The sequence below is a fragment of the Lemur catta genome, chromosome 12, assembly GCF_020740605.2.
Source record: "Lemur catta isolate mLemCat1 chromosome 12, mLemCat1.pri, whole genome shotgun sequence".
Taxonomy (NCBI): Eukaryota; Metazoa; Chordata; class Mammalia; order Primates; family Lemuridae; genus Lemur; species Lemur catta.
Genome location: NC_059139.1, coordinates 52185553 through 52207724, shown reverse-complemented (window position 1 = coordinate 52207724; position 22172 = coordinate 52185553). Strand labels below are relative to the sequence as shown.

Genomic DNA, 22172 nt, shown 5'->3' with positions numbered 1-22172 from the left:
AGCGGATGTGCTGATTTATTCAATCTTCTCACATGTCCAAAATAATCTTTCCTAAATAGCGCAAAAGACTAAAGCTAAAAGAAATATTTTTGAAATGTAATTTAAAAAATATTCCCCCAAAATATGAAAGCAGCACAAAATCAAGAGTTTCGACAGCATTTAATTAACTCAACTGGAGAACACTATTGTCTACATGTTCAGTTTTAGCATCCTTCCCAGAGACTGGAACGACATCTCAAGCTGAAATTCTCCAGAGTAGCCGCTGAAGGTCACATCCGGGAGCCATTAGCACAGAAACACCGAGGCTGCTCCCAGCCCAGGGGCAGGGTGGCACACACATCACCGCAGAACAGACATCTGGTCGCCACGCTCCCGCAAGCTGGGAACCTCCAGTGCCCTACCTTTTTAATCTTCTTGATGTCTGGATCCTCATCTTCTTGATTGCTTTGGTAAGGTCGCATTCGTTCTTTGGTTTTATTAAGAGCGATAATCTATAACACAAAATTGGTCCATTTCATGATTTGGGAAATATTGGATTAAAGCTATAACACACAGGAAGTTCTGTCTACAAAGGTGGTCCCCCACTGAGATCCTCAGGAAACATCCACTTTTTACACATTCTCTCTTGCTTTAGTGCTGAGGCAGGGGAAACGTGCACTTTCCCCCAAGCCTGGTGTTACTAACAGAAGAGCTTATGAGAAGTGACCATGGAAAGTGGGTGCTGGGATCTGGATTAGGAGGAATGTGAGCCCAAAACTCAGCCTGACTGCCACGGTGGCCAGGTCAAGGCCTCCTCAGGACATGTCGACCACCGGCCTGAAGGTGGCTGTCCATAATGCCCTGTGGTCTCCAAAGGCAGTGACACTCAGCTCAAAGCTCTTGCTTCCCATCATCGACCTGTGGCCTTCCAAGTGCACATGGTACAGCAAACTCACAGACCTCCCAGGGAACATGGCCACTGCCAAAAGAATTTCAGAGCCTGGGGGTTGGTCCAAGCTGGCCAAGAGGATGCATCAGAAAAAGTAAAAAGGATTGCAACTACCTGGGATTTCTTCACATCTCCAGCTCAGTTCTATCACCTGTCAGGGGCAAGACTACACATAGCAATAAAATGCACTAGACTACCACTCAACTACAGGCCCTGGCAAGACTACACATAGCAATAAAATGCACTAGACTACCACTCAACTACAGGCCCTGACAAGCATAGGACCCTATACAGATTTACTAACAAGCAAACACTTAAGAAGTTAAGAGATTGTAATTGCCCCCTCTGACCTGTCTTTATATTTGGTCCCCAATACCAAATACACCCCCTGCCATTTTCTAGCAAGGAAGTGAGAAAATAAAAGGAGTAGGAAATAAATTATGGCTCCTGTCAAGCAACCACAGAAGACATACCTGCTACTGACAGTTTTTAGCTGCAGTCTCTATTCAGACTAAAATAGAACGTAGTGAAGACAGATAAACACACATAAATAAAGATGGAGGAGCATCGCTTGGTACCAAGTTTCTTTCATGGAATAAATACCAACCTCTTTCGCTTAGCAGACAAGCATCTGCTCTAGCTTACAGTGGCAAAGAAAGAACACAATAATTTTGTTTTAAATTCTAGTGCCTGATATAGTCTTTTAAAATGCAGGTTTGTTAAGTTTTCTGTTGTTGTTTTCACTATATCAGATATCAGGGTCCAATCGGGAAATTAACGACTCTAATGATATGCTGAACACAGTCTGCAGCTTGTCATCCTCAGAGAAGCTGCCACATCCCAGTGGGAATCAGCTCGTACCCAGGCTCTGTGTATCGGAGGTGATGTCCACAGGGAGCAGGAGGTGAAAACCCCACATAGGACTCACAGGGTGTGTCTGAGAGGAAGGTGTGAAGAAATGAAAAGGAATATATTGTCTGATGACAGTGACAAGAGAGTTGCCAAGGCTGAGGAGCCTGAACTGTTCCTGTCAGTGAGGATATGATTAGTAGTACATTTCATTCTGTCTGTCCTATTCCTTTTTTTGACTCTAAGAAGATACTAACGCACGTCTGGCCAGAAAAAAATCTCATTCCTACATTCCTCTTCCCGTCTTCAGTTATGCTCACTTCCCATGAGAAATGGCAGGACAGCAGGAAAGGTAAGCTCAGGATTCTCTTATAGAGACCAAGACCTGGGAGACGGGGAGGATCCAGGCACACTGCTGTGGTCATGGACTCCACGACAACCTTCTGCTGTCCCTTGGCATCAGCCCGACCATCTGGGGGTCAGAGCCTGAGAAGTTCATACTCGGTTGGGAGGCAGGGGAGAGGGCAGGCAAAAATTCCAACTTCAGGAAAAAAAGGCACCCTAACAAATGTCTTAGAGTTTAACTCAAACATTCTTTTCAAAATTCTGGAGGGGAGAAGGTTGGACTCTTTCAATCTAAAAAAAGTTAAAGTACTTCTGAATTCATCACTTCCAGTCTTTCATTAGTTGTCATTTGGGACTTTAACTGAATCTATAACAAATGCATAATTATCATTACTATAAGAATCCATGCAAAAACAGTTAAATGTTATAGTCAATTCTACAATTTCTGATCTAATAAGGACACCAGGAACACAAATATCCTAAAAAACCCAAACAAGCAAGTAAAAAAAAAAACCCACATTATGCTGCTATGATCCTATATCACTTTTACCTAATCCTAATGCAGACATTAGACTCATGGCCAGGTCCGCAGCCCAACCAGGTAGGTGTTGATGATGAGGAACTCAGCCTGGGATTAGAATTTGCCCTGAACAGGCCTGAGGCAATCATGAGATGACAGAAAACGAGAAACAATGAGAAGGAACCTATCGACTGGGAAATACCTCTGATTTAAGCCTTTCGATTTCTGTGTCTTGATCTTCAAGTTGATGTCGGAGCTGGTTAGCTGCAATTTTTTCTGTCTCTACGATCTGAACTAGATGAATGTACTTCTGCATTAACACTTCCCTCTCAATCAAAATATCTGCATAACTTGAGAGAAAATGACACAGTTAGTCATTGAGATACTGTGCTACTATAGTTCCATATAGAACAGCATACACTACATTTTTTAAAAAGCCATCTCTACTTTACAGAAAGATTAACTTTCAGCTTACATTTGGTATCCTTAAACGATACAGAATTTGAACCATTATGATTTTACATATCCTTTACTAAAAGTTCATTTAATGGTGACGGCCACCCACAATTTTGTCATATAAGTGAGAAAAGTGCAAGAGAATCTTAATTGTTTTTAAAAAAAAAAAGTAGGGAATCTCCTTTAACAAAGAAACTGAGGCCTTTTGAATTGATGACATATGGTTTCCATGGATGATATTCAAAATATTTCACCGAGTAAGGTATTAGCCATTCAAAATAGACCTGCCACCAAGCAGAATGAATGCAGTGACCATTAGAGCAGGCACTGGCTAGAAAGAGCTATTATGACTGCACTAGTGACCATCAGCCCTGTTTGGCTCTCTTTAGGATTGCAAGACCATTGATTCTTCTATTTCCAAAGCCAACAGAAGCAAAAATTCCATTCTAGAAATAAGTTTAGATTCTTTGGACCCTAACTCCAGCAGCCTAAACTGTACCCATTTTTTTTTTTTTTCTTTTTGGCCAAATATGCTAGAGACAAAACTCACTCTTAGGTTTTTACTGATTATGTAATTCTATGGCATCTGGAATTTTGCCTCCAGATCCTCTTGCATTATTATTCAGGGTGGTAAAATGCACATTCCTCCAGTCATATCATCTTTCCCAAATGGTATGATAGTAGTAATAATTAATAATAGTCACTATTTATTGAGTGCATGGGAGGTACCATACATTATCTCATCTCATCATCCCACCAACCCCAGAACTCAGGATTTGCAATCCCAATTGCACAGAGAAAGAATCTGATCCTCACAGAGGTGAAGTATGACTTCAGCTCACACAGCTAGTAGGTGGCAGACTGGGATTCAAATTAAGGTCTGTCTGACCCCAAGCCCACATTCTTAAACCACAAGTGAAGTCATCTCTCTGATGAGAAATAGCAGCATACAAGAATGTTGTAGCAGAAATGTTTTGAGACAGCTGTCCGATCTTCTAACTTGCCTCCTCTTTGAGAACTTGGGCCATGGCAGTCATGTTTACACCACAAAACCTGCCCTCATGACCACGTTAAACCAGGCTAAAAAAAGATAACTGGCCCAAGCTAAACCAAATAGATTCTTTCCCTCAGAATCTGGGATTGTATTTCTGCCCTGTTTGCTTGAACTGCAACAGTATGAAAGAACATTTAGGCTGCCATCGTGGGGCAGCCATATTTGGCCACATCCACGCCAAAACAGTCAAAGTGAGTCTGCTCAGAGAGAAAAGAATAAGCAGATGTCCAGAAAAGCAGAGACAGGAGAGATAGAAAGTCTGAGACAGTAAGATAAAGGCTACCTGGGTTTCTGTAAGCTTTCTACTTCCTGGTTCTAGACTCTAATGACATCTGAAGACAATTTTACCCTGGGGTCCAGTGAGATACTGCAGTTTCCTTCTAATAATTAGTTTGAAACAGGTTTGTGTTACTCAGAACTAAAACAGTCTTAAGAAAATTCTAAAATCACAATTTTAGTTCAATTATCTCAACATCCTCAGCACCTACATCATGCATACTATTACTGTTAGAAAAGAACATAGTGTCAGCAAATATTTCTAAGTCACTTGTTCTGAGAAAATACCCTAAGAGAATAGAAAGAAAGGCTATGTAAGTATAAGTGGGAGGAGAGGAAAAGAAGAAAAAAAAGAGACGAGAGTCTTCATAGAAGTATGCTTTGGGGAACTTTAGAGGGAGAAAATAATAATAAAGCATGAGAAAAATAATTGTTATGATAAAAATTTCTGTGCTTTCTCATCAACTTGATGAGAAATATGCCAAATTGATTATAAACAGATTAGATCAGCATTAGGTAGCAAAGCAGTATTTTACTCTCTCTTTAAAAAAAAGAAAAAGGCAAGTCTAGCTCAGGATGTAAGGCTGAGCTCATGCAGATTCATTATTGATGTCTGCCCCCCTTCACTTCCAAGGTCCCACTGAAATGCTAGGAAAATTGTTTTCTGTTTAAAGAATGAAACCATAACAGCATTATGAAAACAGGAAAATATGCCGTCAACAGACCAGACGTTTTATGAAATTCCATGAAGAGAAAAAACAAGCAAGCAGAATTAGCTGGGTGGGAAAATTAGAGTAGTGGAAACCGCAGATACACCTTGCATAAGCATGGTTCTCACCAACAGTGGCCAGAGAAGCTCCAAGCTCAGAATGAACAGATACACAGCATGGGAGCAGGCAAGGGTGGTTACTACAACCCTTCATCAAACAAGTGCCTTCAGAACATCTGGAAGTTAAGCTCCTCCTCTTCACAGCTCCCCACCAAAACAAAGAAATAAAAGGCACAGCTGGCAGCAGTGACGTGCCCCCAGGTCCCTGTCCAAGGTCTGCTCTCTGTAGAAAAGGGGAGCACCTTCCTAAAGAAGGTTCCTACTGAGGGAGCTGGAATCTGAGAGAGAACAGTGATGGATTTACTCCAGACATCCACTATAGACACACAGAAGAACCAGGAAAGGAAAGCCATTAAGAGAGCCTAAGAGGCCGGGCGCAGTGGCTCACGCCTGTAATCTTAGCACTCTGGGAGGCCGAGGCGGGTGGATTGCTCGAGGTCAGGAGTTCGAGACCACCCTGAGCAAGAGCGAGACTCAGTCTCTACTAAAAATAGAAAGAAATTATCTGGCCAACTAAAATACATATAGAAAAAATTAGCCAGGATGGTGGCGCATGTCTGTAGTCCCAGCTACTGAGGAGGCTGAGGCAGTAGGATCGCTTAAACCCAGGAGTTTGAGGTTGCTGTGAGCTAGGCTGACGCCATGGCACTCACTCTAGCCAGGGCAACAAAGTGACACTCTGTCTCAAAAAAAAAAAAAAAGAGAGAGCCTAAGAGTGAAATACACTGTATTAATTTTCGATCGTGTAATGAATTACCACCAAATTTAGTGGCTTAAAACAACACATATTTATTATCTCATAGTTTCTGTGGGTCAGGAGTCCAGGCTCAGCTTAGCTAGATCCTTAGCTCAGGTTCTCACAAAGCTATAATCAAGATGTCAGCCAAGGTGCACCCTTATCTTGGAGCTTGACTGGGGAAGAATCGTCTTCCAAGTTCATTCAAGCTGTTGGAAAAATTCATTTCCTTGCAGCTCTGGAACTCATGGCAGCTTGCTTCTTCAAGGCCAAGAGAAGAGCATCTCTGACCTCCTCATGAAGGTCTTTCATCTGATTAATTCAGGCCCATCCAAGATAATCTCCTTTTTGACTAACGCAAAATTAACTGATTTAGTTCTACGATTACATCTTCAAAATCTCCTTTCCTTTGCCATATAATGTAATCTAATTAAGGGACTGGCTATCCCATGACATTTGCCATATTCTAGTGGCTAGTAACAGGTAGCAGGTTCCAACCATGTGGTGGAAGGGTGTGGAATTATCCCAGGGGGGATCCCCAGCCTGCCTTCCTGCTGTCTGCCCACACACCTGAAAACCACATGTTACACGACCCTGCAGTTACATTCACAGAGTGAACCCAGACCAGCTATCTAGAATATCCCACAAATCCCTTCATTTAGAAACAAGGAACAGTGGACACTTGAGAAAACCATGCCCTCTCCCCAAAAGTCCCCCACAGTAGGCAGCATCTAAGATGTCCCCCAATGACCTCTGCCTTCTGGCACTCACAGCCTTATGTCGTCCCTTCCCCTTGAGTGTGAGGTGGACCTAAGCAACTCATTTATAAGGAATAAACTATGGCAAAAGTGCTGGGGTGGCACTCCCAAGATGAGTTTACAAGAAGGCTCTGGCTTCCACCTTACCTGCCTTCTCTTGCTGTCTTGCTGGTTTGCTTTGAGGCAAGCCAGCTGCCGGATTGTGAGCTGCTCTGCAGAGAGGCCCATGAAAAGTAGAAACTGAGGGAGGCCTCTGGCCAGTAGCCAGCTAGGAAGTGAGCTCAAGCCAACAACTGACAAGAAAATGAATCTAGTCAAACATCATGAGTGAACCTGGATGCAGATCCTTCCCCAATTGGGCCTTCAGATGAGAATACAGACCTGGCCAACACCTTGATTGTAGGCTTATGAGACACCTTTGGGCAGAGGCACCCAACTAAGCTATGCCTGGATTGCCTGGATTCCTGACCCACAGCAATGGTGTATAATAAATTGTTTTTTGTTTTAAAAATGCTAAGCAGCCCCAAATGAACAAATAGAAAAGACACTAGAGGAAACAAGGCTAATTCAGGCAACAGAGATTTAGTACCTTCAGAGAGATAAGGAAGGATATCAGAGCCGTAAAGCAAAAAGAGGCTGCCATGGAAAAGGAGTAATCAGATAAGAAGAAGCGTTCCTGGAAACAAAAAATAATTACTAATATTTTACAGGTAAATGGATGCACTAACCAATGAACCAGACATGGCTAAAAACTAAGCTGGGTGGTTCAAGAGATAAAATAAAGAGTGCTGGACAAAAACATAAAGAGACTGGAAATATGAAAGAAAAATTAAGCAATATGGAGCACAGATCCAAGAAGTCTAATATGTGTTTTTTGGGAGTTCCACAAGGGAAAAAAAGGTAGATTGCAATAGGGAGAAAACAAGGAAGGAATGGAAGAAACCTTCCCTGAACTTAACATGGCACAGTTCAAATAGAAAGAATAATCCAAATATCAGACAGGATAAATGAAAACATTTCATACCCTGATACACCCTGGTAAAATATCAGAGTTCTTAGGATAGAGAAAATTATAAAAGCTTCCAAAGAGAAAGAACAGGTATCTAAAGGAAGTTAGAATCATGCTGACATCACACTTCTGATCATTAACTCAGGATTCTTGGTGATAATAGAGGATTGTAGGGAAAATATTTTGAACCTCAATTCCTATACCCAGACAACCAGTCACTAACCAAGTGCCAGGATAAGACAGACAAGGTTGACTAGTCTACTCACACTTACCACAAGAAAAAATTATAAGGAGTTTTCCAACCAAACAAAACAGAAAGCAAAGACTCTCTCAGACTCCAGCTCTCTTATTAGGAACTTTGTTTAGGAAAGTGCTCCTAAATGACATGGAATGAAAGAAAACAAGACAAATGAAATAAATGAAGCTAGAAAGAAACTACAAGTCAACATATGCAGATTCTCCTTCAAATAGCCAATTGCATAAGATTATAATTCATTCTTTGTGGGACCAAACACCAATCTTGATATTTGATACATGACATTTGTTATAATCACTATGTAAATGCCCTTTAGTGGTTTTTATTTCCTTTTTTCTTTTTATTTAAGGTCTATGAATGTAGAAGATGTTTCTTTAATCTTCAGAATCAACCTATAGCAATATACAGAGACTTAATTGAATTTAGAGAATAGAATATAAATGTTTAAAAGCTTATAAAGTGAGAATAAATAATAATGAAAGTAATAAAACCTGAGGGTGAGAAGAGAGAAAAAAACAGTAATAACACATTCAATATGTTAATTTACTTATCTTTCTTAGCAGAGAGTCAATACATACTGTCTAGAGTTGATAAATCAATAGAGGTTTAATTATATTATTTTAGGACATAAAATCAACTAATATAAGAGCCAAAAAATGTAAGTAATAAAAATAGAGGGGTCAGCATACTCTGGTTTCTCTTCAGATCGTATAAATCTTTTGCCTTAAAAATAGAGGGGTCAAAAGTCAGGGGACATAAGAGGTATTATAAGGGTGTTCAATTTTTTTATCTTTTTAGTAGAGAGCCAACAACACCAGCTACAATTAGCAAGTCAAGAAAAAGATAAAAGGGCTTCATAGAACATAATAAATGAATGACCAATAAATACAGGAAAAAGGCACTTCTTAATCAAAGAAGTATAAATTATTTATCGAAATTGGTTAAGGTTTTTAGAAAGAATAATACTCAGGACTAGCAAACGTATGGTAAGTAAATATTCTCACCTAGTGCCACGGGAGTGAGCCAGTCTAGAAGACAATATCACAACATATATCTAGGCAGGTTAAAAAGGTCATATTCTTTGTCTTAGTAATTTCACTTCTACTAAATAACCCAAGAAAAATAATCAGAGACCTGCACAGGGATTTACAAAGGAACAAGATGTTCACTCATTAAAACAAACATAAGAAAATTGAGACAATCTAAAAATACACATATATAATATAGAAGTAGTTAAACAATAATATATCTACATAATGGAATGATAACAAGGCATTTAAAATTATGTTTTTAAAGAGTAGTTATAACATAACGGGGCACACCCACACCTATTGATAAAGGAACAGAAAAAAAGAAGAAATCAAGGTCTGTGTTCACACGCACAGGGAGAAAATCATGTATGTACACAGATAGGAGGGGGCAGGAGAAGGGAAGAGAAAGAGAGAGAAAGGTAGGCACTCCAAGTGAGAGAGATACAGCAAAACATAAAAGGGAGCTTTCTCTGGAACAATTAAGGATGATTTTTAATTACTTCTTGAGTTACTTCTTTTGTGCTTTTCTATATTTTCCAACATTTCTGTAACATTAAGTGGGAGAGAAAAAATATACAAAATACTGGTGATAGCTATAAGTAATGTTGATTTCCTTCTTCACATGTTGCTATGAATCCAAATTAATTCTTTGAGTCAATAAGTATTTACTGAATGTTATGTATTCAGGAACTGTTCAAAGCACTAGGCACAGGAGTAAACAAAGTAGTAAAAAAAATGTGTGCCCTCCAGAAGCTTATATAATAGAGGGGAAAGAAAGACAATAAAATTAATAAGAAAAATATGCAGTATGTCATCTGGTGATTTGTACTGTAGAGGAAAAAAGATGGGAGTGAAATCAGAAGTAGTGGGTAGGGGGGTCCAATTTTAACCAGGATGTGAGAGGGAGAAGATAGTACTAGAGAAATAATGGAAGCGGGGGCCATGGGCCTGGCTGGTGGAAGGGCATTCCAGGCAGAGGAACCAGCAAGTGCAAAAGCTCAGTGGTGGGAGCAGGCCTGGCCTGCCTGAGAAATGACAAAGTGGCAGGTTTCCTGAAGGGGAGTAAGGGAGGGTCAGAAGAGGGAACAGGATTCTAAGGCATGTAGAGCAATACAAAGTCTCAGGTCCCCCTCCCCCATGAGATGCAAGCTTTGATCAAGGGTAGGCCAAGGTTTGACTTTTTATTAACAGTATCACACTGGCTATTGTGATAAGAAAAGACAGAGGAGAGGTTGAGGGTTGGAGCATAAGGGGAGAAGGGGGAACAGTTGGAGGCTATTGCAATAATGCAGGAAAAAATATTAAAGGCTAGTTTAGCACCTGGCATGGGACCTGGCACAGAAAAGTCATTCAAATGAAAAGTTGTCAAATGAAATAAGTCATCTATCATGATTTATTTTGCATGGTTTATTTTTCTCTGCATAGTAATTTTCAGGTCATTCCATTTATTTCTTTGGGGCTCCCTAGGTAACTATTCTTACTCTGCTCTTACCAGAGTATCCCCTCAACTTTGTATGGCAAAGCTTTCTTTATATATCCCACTAGCAAATGGATGTCTACTCCAGGATTGCATTAAATCAACTAAACATACATGTATGGCTTCCCTTCAATATTTTTCAGAGCACTAGTATTTCTATTCTACTATATTTACAATACACGTTTTGTTTGATTAAATTTTCCATTTACTAGATAGTGCTCACATTTAAGAACTTTTGCCTAATCTACTTATTATTTCCATTTGTTTTTTATTAATTTTTGGCTTTTAGTTCAATTCCCACCAAAAAAAAGTTTCTCACTGCCAAAGAACACATAAATCAACATGATAAAAACAAAACTCAAAATTAAACTGTTGAATACCAACAGATAGCAAGATTGGGATATATGTGAGAATAAAATATTGGTGTGTAATATTTATGAGTTAATCATGTACCAAATATTTCAAAATAGCTACAAGAGAGGTTTTTAAATGTCCTCATCACAAAAAAAATGATAAGTGTTTAAGGTGATGGATATGCTAATCACCCTGATTTGATCATTATATAATTTATACATGTATTGAAACATCACTTGTGCCCCATAAGTATGTATAATAATTACATATCCATCCTAAATAAATACATTTTTTTTAAAAATCCAAACCACCACCTCTCCAGAAGAAAGAGAACATTCAAATAAAATCCTGAAAAGTCCAGAGAAGAAGTATGGTGTGACATTATAGTCCCTAATTATTTTTATAGAAGGGCAAAAATTGTATTAGCTAAGCAAGATGATGTTAAATGGGCCAGAATCTCATCCCACTTATTTTTTTTTATGTTTTGTGTGCATTTTATTTTACTTTATTTTTTATTCTTATTTTAGCATATTGTGGGAGTACAAAAGTTTAGGTTACATATATTGCCCTTACCCCCCCCTACCGCATCCCACTTATTTTGATGGAAGATATATTTATGAAGTGAATTTCATCAAAACCCAAGATGAAAATTCATATGACAGGTCACTAAAGAAAAACTCCAACTAACTCCAGAGTTATGGTTAATTTTATTGAGAAAACTGTTTAGAATCAGCATTCCTCCCGTCGTGAGAATCATGATGTGTTTGAATCAGAATGACAGCAGTCCAGTTCCATCTAAGCAATATTTGCTCAGGCCTTACCTGAGCAAACCCTGCCTCCCTGGCTTTCAGCTTTATGCACATCCACTTCAGCATTACTGTTAATACCACGCGCTGTTTCTGGGTCTCAAATTCTCTCATGGCAATATCTCTGCTCCACTGGCTAATCAATATTTCTTAGGTATCACATTAACACGAGGTCCTAACACTATCACCTCCACCAATCTCTCTCTACTGACAGGCTCTTCCTTTCTAAGCTGCCCTTTTACAATGGATGGGCACTCAAGCATCTCAGCTTAGAGAGATCAAAAAGAGGCACAAAACTTAAAGACTAAAACCCCTTCTTCTAAACATCGCTCCTTCTTTCCGGTTCATGGTTACAGTTTATTACTTGAACATCTGATTAACTTTGGGATGTGTGGAAAGTTGTCAATAATCCTTTCTAAATCACAATTAAATACAAAATCAGGCAAAATATTGCTACAAAGAAATATAACAGAAAGTCATTAATGGTAAAATTATTTCTTTGGGACAAAGAAATTTTAAGGAATGCTTCTAGAGTGAAAATATATAGGCTAGAGTGCCGTGGTGTCAGCCTAGCTCACAGCAACCTCAACCTCCTGGGCTCAAGCAATCCTCCTGCTTCAGCCTCCCAAGTAGCTGAGCCTACAGGTGCATGCCACCACAACCAGCTAATTTTTCTATTTTTAGCAGAGATGGGGTCTCACTCTTTCTCAGGCTGGTCTCAAACTTCTGACCTCAAGCATTCCTCCCACTTTGGCCTCCCAGAGTGCTGGGATTACAGGCGTGAGCCACCATGCCTGTAGTAATACACTACAAAACTGAGGAAAATGTTTTATATCACAGTAGATATTAATGGTTCTTTCCTAACACTGAGACTTTGATTTCTTTCAAATTAACATCAATAGATACTGATAGAATTTTCTTTAAGATCACAAAAAATTCTTTAGCAAGAGTACCTATATAATTATACCAATTAAACCAGAATGGATTAAAAGGATTTATGAATTCTTATATTTAATTTCTACTACAAGGACTCTAAGCAAAAAAAGCAATGGAAAATACTGTTGGTGAGGATGTGAAGAAATTGCAATCCTCATACATTGCCCATGGGAATGTAAAATGGTGCAGTTACTATGGAAAACAGTTTGGCAGTTCCTCAAAAAGTTGACCGTAGAGTTACCATATGAATTAGCCATTCCATCCCTAGCCATATACCCAAGAAAACTGAAAACTATGTTCACATAAAAACTTGTACACAAATGTTCATGGCAGCATTATGATAAGAGCAAAAAATGGAAACAACCCAGATGGCCATCAGCTGAGAAGTGTATAAACAAAATGTGGTATACCCAATGGAATATAATTCAGCCATAAAAAGGAATGAAGTACTGATACACGCCACTACACAGATGAACCTTAAAAACATTATGCTACATGAAAGAAGCCACACACAAAAGGCTTGTATGATTCCATTTATGTGGAACGTCCAGAATGGATGAATCCATAGACCCAGAAAGTAGATTAGTAGTTGGCTAGAGCTATGGGCGGTGGGGAATAGGGAGTGACTGCTAATGCATATGAAGTTTCTTTGTAGTGCTAAAAATGGTCTGAAATTAGTGATGATGGTTGCACAACCTTGTGACTATACTAGGAAAACACTAAATTACACAATTTTAAGTGATGAATTTATGGTATGTAAAGTATATCTTGATTCAAAAAAATAAATTTTTTAAAAAAGTAATGGAACATCTTTCCTCCACAATATATTTTGATTGTATTATAATTCAAAAACTCTCATGTCCAAAAAATCCCATAGATATAATTATAAGACAAAAAATGACTCAAGTCGATTTGAACAAATATAAAATACAAATAACATTTTAATCACACAAGAAGCTCATTAAAAAACTGATAGAAAAACACTAATAAAAAAATGGTGAAAGGACATGAGATGATAATTTCTATGGGAAATACAAATATTAATAATAGCAAAAAATGGTCAATGTCACCAATAATCAAGGAAATGCTCATCACACCAAGATATTATGTTTCACCTGTCGACACAATAAAGATTTTTTTTTCAATGATTTCAGCTTTCTCCTGCCCTAGTGGAGGGAGATTAAATTGGTACATACATTTCTGAAAAGCAATTTGGCACTGTGCCAGGGACAGGGAACAAAGGATGAGTAGTACACAATTTGCTTTGAAGGAATTTAGGCTGACAGAGAGACACAGACATATAAACAAATCAGTGCAATAATCTCCCAGGTGCTTTGAGAGAAATAAGAAGGTACAGTGGGGCCCCAAAGAAGGGAATGGTCGGGCCTTCCTTCCAGCAGAGGAAGAGGATCAGGGTAGATGATGCAGACGACTGACTGTACCAAGATGCATTGGTGTGAGTCAGACTGGACGCAACATCCCAGCACATTAAAATTCCTGCATGTGGTTGCTCCAGCTGGAGCCCGGGACACAAGGGCAGGGGTGGCACGAGGAGTGCATGGAGGGCCTTGCTTGGCCTGGCTCACTGTGCCCCCGACCTCAGGGCAGAGCCTAGCACTGAATAGGGAAGTAATAAATATCAGTGAAATGAGTGAATATTTTCTTTTCTTAAAGCAACATGGAGGACTCTCTCTTCCCCTGCATATGTTTAAAATTTTCACAATAAGAAGTGAACTGAATATAATAACTAAAAGCAATAAGGAACCCTGGAATTCTTTCAGCAGATCAGATGTTCTTTTTAGAAAGGGCACCCTGGTAACGTGTGGAGGATGCATCAGAAGGAAGCAGACTTGGACGAGACGCAGGTGAGGCAGCTGAGCAACTGTCCAGGCAGTCGGCATCTACGGCCTGAACCAGGACACTGCCGCGGACACGGAGAGGAAGGGAGACCGGCCACATTCGAGGCAGAACCCACACCGGCAACTGACTGATGTGAGCAGGGAGGTGGGGGCAGGATGACATCCTGCTGCCTTGAGTGGCTGAGGGTACGGGAGACTATTCCCTGGACAGAAGGACAGGTACACAAAGCTGCTTAGAGAAAACTAAAAAATTATGTGGGTTTGGACTTGCTGAGTCTTAAGTAACTCTGAGCACCTCAGGGAGATGATATATATCATAGCTTCATATAGAAAAATACATATTGGTGGATTTCCACATATAATGCAGGCAACATACATCTTGGTGGTTAAGGGCATATGCTGTGGAGTTAACCTGACCTGGACCTGAATTCCAGCTTTTACTGGATTGTTGACCCTTGGGAGGTTATTTCCTCTCTTTAAGACTCAGATTCGGTGGGGACAGTGCCACCTACTTTGTGAGCTGTCCCAATGATTAAATAAAAGAGGTACATTGTGCACTTGGCATGGTGTTCAGCAGAGAGAAAACATTGAGAAAGGGTGGGTCTATCTACATGGCTTAAGTCTTGGGAGTGGACGCCAGGTGAGGAGACAGGAGGAGCAAAAGCGAAGCCCTACACAAGCAGCCACGTTGGAGAAAAGGACAGAACATGAGGAACAGTGAAACAGGACAAGAAGAGATCAACAAAAAGTAGGAGAATTGGGGGTGGGAGATGTGAGTGGGAACTATAACTTCTACTTTTGCATTGCCTGAATTTTCTTTTTTTTTTCTGAGAGCTTACTTTTATGTATTACTTGTAAAATTCAAAAGTGAGTATTAAATTATAAACAGAAAGTTGAAGTTACATAAGGAAAGGAAAGCTTTGGCAAGTCTTTGTTGACCTAGGTGACAACAGATTCAGTGGAGTAGGGACAAAACCCATGACTGAGCTGAAAAGAGTGAGCAGGCACCATCTGCATACCGAGGGAGAACCACCAAACCATGTCTTCAAGAAGCCTGGCTGCAGGTGCAAGAGGAGAGACACGCATTAGCACTGAGGAAATGTTTTCATTTTTGCTTTAAGACAGAAGAGATTTTTAGGAGATCCAAACAATACAGGGAAAACGCTGAGGGACGAGGAGAAAATAGACTGGAAATACAGGAGAGAAATGGGATAACTAATGGAGCAAGAAGCCAGAGAGAGAAGGCTCGAGGTAGAGATTTGCCTTGAACCAGAGACGGTTCTCCTGGGGCGGGCACGGACTCATAAGGACGGCTCCCTCCTGCAGGTGAGATGTGCTCGGTGAGCACACACGGAAGCACCGCCGTGTCGCCAGACGTTTACAGTGCAAGATGATCACTGGACGGAAAAACACTGTGAGGAGTAGGAAAGGCAACTGACAGGAAAAAGTACTAACAAAGACTGAAAATTCAAGCCCAACTTTTCCCTATAGAAAATCAGTTTTAACCATCAAATCCAGTGCAATCTTTCACAGTTCACAAACATTCTCTCTCATGTCGCACTTTGGAGGCTCTAAGGGAAAAGAAAATGTTGAATTCTCTTTCATCGTGGCAAATCTGGAGGCAAAGCCCTGACAGAGAAGTTCTTAGTAAAAAAATATAATATCTCAAATGAACAAAATCCATGTTTTCAGCTTTAAAGTAGTGACAGTCTTACTGTTACAAGGAGAATGCAAAATGTGGCTTTGGGATTGCTTCGGGGGATACCATCACTGCCCATTTCTGATTTTCTAGTCCTGTGGTTTTGCTGTGACACACAAAACATTTTCAGCTCTTCTATGTGATCATTCTTTTCTGATTTGTGAGGGATTTCTCCATGCATAATCTACAAAGGGCTGATTCTATGGGGATGATACACCTGGCGGCCTTTAGTGTTGTACAGATTTTTATACTATCTAAGCCTCTATCTAAGGAAAAAGAGTGAGGTTACAAGCATTAGGTGTCTGGTGTCTGATGCAGTTACTGTGTTGTGTGTGTGTGTTTGTGTGTGTGTGTATGTATGTGTGTGTGTGTTGAGGGGAAAGAGAGAGAATGAACAACAGCTGTCTCAGGCACAGGTAATCAAAAGGACTCCAGATAAAAGCAGGCCCAAGAGGCTGGATTAGAGTTTTCTTCACTGGAAAAGAGAATAAGGCTTAATTGAAAGATTTCACTAGAGGATTAAGTCTCTCTGCTCATCTAGTTGGGGACTGACAGGGTGAAAGAAAGGGTCAGGTCAAGCCCTTGCCCAACTCCATCTCACGTGGCTGTATGGCATGGAAGCACATGTCCCATTCCTTCTCCCCTTTGCATGCCCTGCCCTTAGAGGAACACCTAAGATCTACCTGCATGAGACACACACTGAGGGAGGGAAAGAGAATTGAGGTGGGAGTTTGAGCAGAGTCTCAGTTGGAGATACTGGAAACAGGCCAAAGGCAGTGGGACAATCTCAAACATGGAACGTGTAAGCCACACATTTGCAGGGTGAGCAAAGCTACATGCACTTGATAGTGCTCTGTACTAGGCACGATATTCTCAACATCTCCAAGTTTTCACAAACCTTCGCCAACCTCCACCTTTATAGAAACCCACACCAGCTCTCTCCTCAGGACACACCTTACTTCTCTAGTCACCCCTGGACACTCATTCCCTTGTACCCTCCATGCCAAGGGGCAAGGAAGATCACTTCAGTATCTCACAGTGCCCGGCATCCCTTCCCAGCAATTGATCCTACTCTTCCAGTTTCCTGCAGAACCCTTCCTGGTCAGTGCTCACCACCTTCGCCCCACAAGCCTGCCTTCATCCGTCATTTCTTCTCCCAGTGATGACATCATCCAAGCTGGGGGCCTAAGAGATGTGGTGGATGCCACGCTGGTCTAATACTGTCCATATCCAGGTAGTCACAAAGTCTGTCCCCTATGCTCTGGAATACCCTCCCCCTCTCCTCCTGGCTGTCATAGTCCAGGTCCTGGGGGCATGAGGCTTAAGCCAGGATGGGAGAAGCCTTGGAAGATGTTCACATGGATCCTCTTCCAGGCTGTGACTGTCTTCTAACTGTGGAGACGTTGCTTGGTTGGTGTTCCAGCAGGTGAAACACTTCACAGATGTCTTTTCAGGCAATAAGCCCTGAGGACCCACAATCAACCAGGTCAGTGTTTTTGATTGTCCTGATGTCTACAACTAAATCAACTAATGTGGACAGATATGACCAAGAAAACAAAGAAAAGATGCCAGGTTACTGATAATTTCCAGAGCTCCATACTCATGTAGCAAACCATTTATGAAATAAGCATAGACTTAACTGCTTTTAAAATGCTCTGGCCTCAACTCATCCAGACAAAAACAAGACTGAGTCTTAGTAGCAGCTTCCCCTGAATTGGTGCCAGAACATGTGATGCGATGATATCCTAAATGTGCCAGTGTTCTAGAAATGTAATTTTGGCCAGTGATATGCAAAACATTACAGCAAGCTTCCTGGACCAGGTCAAAACCTCAAAATGAAGAATGTTAATTCCAAAATGATTTTTTTCTGGGCCACATCTAAAAGAAAAAACATGCAACTGGACATGCTAGAAAATGACCCAAAGATCTTCAGAAGGCAAACGGGGGCAATTAGATTCTGCTGTGAGTTAGAAAGCCAACAACAGCCATGTGAATTTCACAGCACACCCAGGCTGCTATTGAAAAACCGTCCCAGGAAAACAGCAGTGACCAAGAGAGGCGGTTCTGAGCAAACTTTGTTTCTAAGTAGTAACTGCAGGAGGATTTGTAGCTCAGAAAAGAACTAGTCTCATGCTAACTCATCAGTTAATCAAAAATTCAAACTTTTTAAAAGAGGGATCAATAAACCTATTAATTATTAAGAATTTAAAACTTTTATATTAAAAAGGCAGCAGTACCAAATTAATGCCATCAGACTGTCCTCCGAGGGTGAAATGTTTAGTCAACCAACCACAACTAATTAATTGTGTTTTATTAGCACAATGCCAAGCAAAAATAGACGATCAATTCTTTGTCTGAATCAGCGTCATTAACTTTCTGGCTCTTGCATAAACAAAATCAGGGTGAATTTCACAGATCCAAGTTTACACCAAAAACTCGACTTAATAAAACTTAAATGAAAAAGTTATTGCCTTCCCTGATTTAGAAAACAAAAATTTAAGTAGCATGTCCATGCAAAAAGTCAAATATAAGAACTCAGGTATAAAGCAGTCAGTAAAAGAAGTCATCAAAGAACCCAATTCCAGGCCTCCAGTCAAAGGAAAAGCAAACCTAATAGGCCAAAAATTCAGGACATCAAGAAAAACGATCAATTGTTAGCCAAATCTTCAAATCCAAAAGAGAAGAGAATTTTCACCATTCTATCATCCAAACCACTTAAGTGATTTCTAAAATCTGTCTCCTGGCAAAATCACACACGCCCTGGTTTTGATCATATGTCAAACACGACCAAATAATTACTGATCCACTTCCATATATATGACAAAATGTTTTCACGGGATAGAAAAAAGATCCGTTACTTGAAATCTAATCATCTTTAAAGTAATTGACATTATTTGTGTTTGGTTCACCAAGATATTTGTTTGGCAACTACAAAAATGTTCAGGCTATGGATGGTAATTGCTCTTCTGGAATGAAAAAAAGATGGGCAAGCAAGCATGTGGGGTTTTTGGTGGGTTTCTTTTTATTTTTTATTTTTATTTTTATAGATTTAGAGAGTACAAGTGCAGTTTTGTTACATAGATATATTGGATAGTGTTGAAATCTGGGCTTTTAGTGTACCATCACCTGAATAGTGTACAATGTACCCAATAAGTAATCTTTCATCCCTCAGCCCCCTGCCACCCTCCCACCTTTTTGAGTCTCCTATGTCTGTTATTCCACTCTGTATGTAACAGGCATGTTTTAAATGATGTACTTCATTTCAACTCCCAGGTATAAAGGGATAGAAGTGGCCACAAAGATTGTGACTGGAAATGACCTAAGGGCTCTACCTTGCCAACTTGATGCTTCTTTCACCTTTGAAGACCTGACTTTCTTCCTACAGCAAGTCATTCTGCATTAGTCCTAAGTGTGAAGCAAAACCTTCAGACAGAGAGTACCCAGAGCAAAGGCGGCTGAATGATGTGCCCGGACCATTATGTCTGAGGCAGGCTGCGCCCAGTGTGTGGGGAGAACAGCATTTGGTTGCCAGCCCCACGCCTCCTGGAGAAAGAAAAGAAACGGAAATATTTTGCAGATAACCTCTTCTACTCTCAACCCTGACCTCCCATTAATCCACTTTCATCTTGGAATAGAGGAAGAGAAAAAGAAATACAAGAAAAGACTGAAGAGAAAAAGAGAAGGTAACGAAGAGAAGTACAATAGGGAACACTGCTTAAAGGTTTTGGGTTCCCACTGACCTGGGTTCGAATCCCAGCTCTGCAGCTTCACAGCTCGGTGCTACAACTTGGCCAAGCTGTTTAACCATCATGAATTTTTGCTTTCTCATCTGTAAAATGGGGTTAATAACACCCTACTGGATTGTTGTGAAGAATAAAAAAAGATAAATATGTTTTAATGCACTGAGCACATTGCCTGTCAGAGAAGGTGGTCAACCAAAAGTACCTGAAGAGAGTGCGGAGGGGAGAGGAGAGAGGAGGGGAGGCTCTGGGAGAAAAAGTTTCAAGGGTTCAAAGAACAGCCTAAACTCAGAACAAATGCCTCATTCTTATTATAATCAAACTGGAAACAGTTCCTGCTCACCCACTGCATAATCAGCAATGTGCATCCTGCAGAAACCACTGCGACCCAATTCCCCGCCCCATTCTCAAGGTGCATCAGTCCTGCTCAGGCAACAGAAATCTCACACATGAAGTCCGTAAAAAAATACCCTGAATTGCTAAGTAGCCCATGGGCAGTGCGGAATGTAAGTGCTGCAGCAACTTGGAGAGGGGGCCGGTGAGGGCTGACTCCTAGGGGTTCATCTTAGGGAGGGGCGCCAGAAAGAGGAACGGACAGATAGGAGAACGGAAGGCTTGTCTGGTGAAGAGAAAGAAAACGTGCCAAAGCCAGAGTTTTGCCCTGAGACACGGGGAGATGAGCAGGTCAAGGGAGCAGGAAGTTGAGCAGCGACAGCCTGGATTAAGGGAGTGGACAGGTGAAAAGCAGTGAGCACGGGAGCCAGCCGTGGGAAGAAAAATGGACCAGATGTAGGAAATGAATAGGAAAAATATAAGTGCAAGGGGTCTACCTTGCACTCTTTCAGATTTCTCATTCCCATTTAAGACCTTGTACACGCCTTTCCACCTTCCTGATATTTCTTAGGAGGAAGTGAAACCACACTTCTATTTCCCTACATAGAGGCTGTCATCACCCATCTCGATAACCAGGCTGCACAGGACAAGGTTGACAAATGTGGACTCGTCTGCGTCCATATCCCAGCTCTGCCACTTGCAAGATGTGTGACCCCAGGCAAGCAAACTAACTTTCCAGGCCTCAGTTTCCTTATCTGTAGAAGAAGGGGTAATGATAATACCCCTGTTGCAGATTGTGGAGAGGATAAGTCAATATATTTAATAAATTCCTTAATTAAGAAGCACCTAAAATAGTGCCTGGCACATAGGAGGAAATCCACAAATTGACTACTACTATTACTACTTACTATTATTATTATATCTATTACCTTTAATCTTTAGCTGGAATATAGCCACAGAAAGCTTAAATAATCATCACACACATTTCTAAGGAGGAGGTACGAAGGGTAAACCCATCTTAGAATTGAAAGTTCTTCCAAAACTACCACCAGCAGTGACAACCCCAATGCAAGACCCAGACAATCAAGCATCACCCAGGAAGGCTTGAGCCCTTACCTGGCCTGGTGAATGGCCTCCATCCACTCTTTACCGTCCTGCTCCTCCTCACAGCGCAGCTCCAGTGGTTTCTGACCTTCGTGGCCAAAAAGAACAGTAAAGTAATACTGTAAAGAAAAACAAACACAAAAAGTTTAGTTTTATTTTTCAAGCATAACAGCATAATATTTGCCTACAAAGGGTATATATTTGTGAAATTCATCAGCAGTATGTAAATTATATTTCAAAATGCAGTATCACTCCTGGTCCAGTTGGCAATGACTTTGCACCTAGAAGATACCATAGACTGAATCTTAACACCCCTCAGTAGGAGTGAATCCATAACCTTATTGTAATACATTTTTTATACAAGTACAAAAAAGAACACTGTACAAATTTGGCTATGCAGATAAAGTCAACATGATATTTTCTGATAGAGAGCTGTAGGGACACACAAGTCTACACCACTGCACTGGCTAATTCCATTATATTTTCTGTTCTTTATCTATTCTCCATTCCAAGAAACAATATGCCTATAATTACGCAGTCCAATTGCTGCCATGTGCCTCTCTTGCAACATTAGCAGATGCCACCAATTGCTTATGCACATTTTCCCACAGGTAGCCTTGCAATTCCATTCACCACAATATTCCAGAGGGTCACTTACAACGGATTATACTTGACATGGGAAAGGAAGCCTAATTGCCATTCTGGGGGCTAAGACATGATCAGAATTTCTTGGGGTACAGGTATAATCTAAGTTATTATTTGCTAAAAGGAATTGGGCTCAAGAAGGGAAAAGACCAAATTTATCAGGAGTAAAACA

The 22172-nt window shown here is 40.5% G+C and overlaps 1 protein-coding gene across 1 annotated transcript in view; it reads right to left on the bottom strand.

Moving 5' to 3' along the window:
- RASGRF2 (Ras protein specific guanine nucleotide releasing factor 2) overlaps positions 1-22172 on the bottom strand; it is a 217034-nt gene that overhangs the window by 135033 nt on the left and 59829 nt on the right. Inside the window, exons 3-5 of the mRNA XM_045565878.1 lie at positions 21368-21474; positions 2845-2992; positions 402-491 (exon numbers count right to left, since the gene is read on the bottom strand). Coding sequence (XP_045421834.1) covers positions 402-491; positions 2845-2992; positions 21368-21474 — 345 coding nt within the window. The remainder of the gene's footprint in view (positions 1-401; positions 492-2844; positions 2993-21367; positions 21475-22172) is intronic.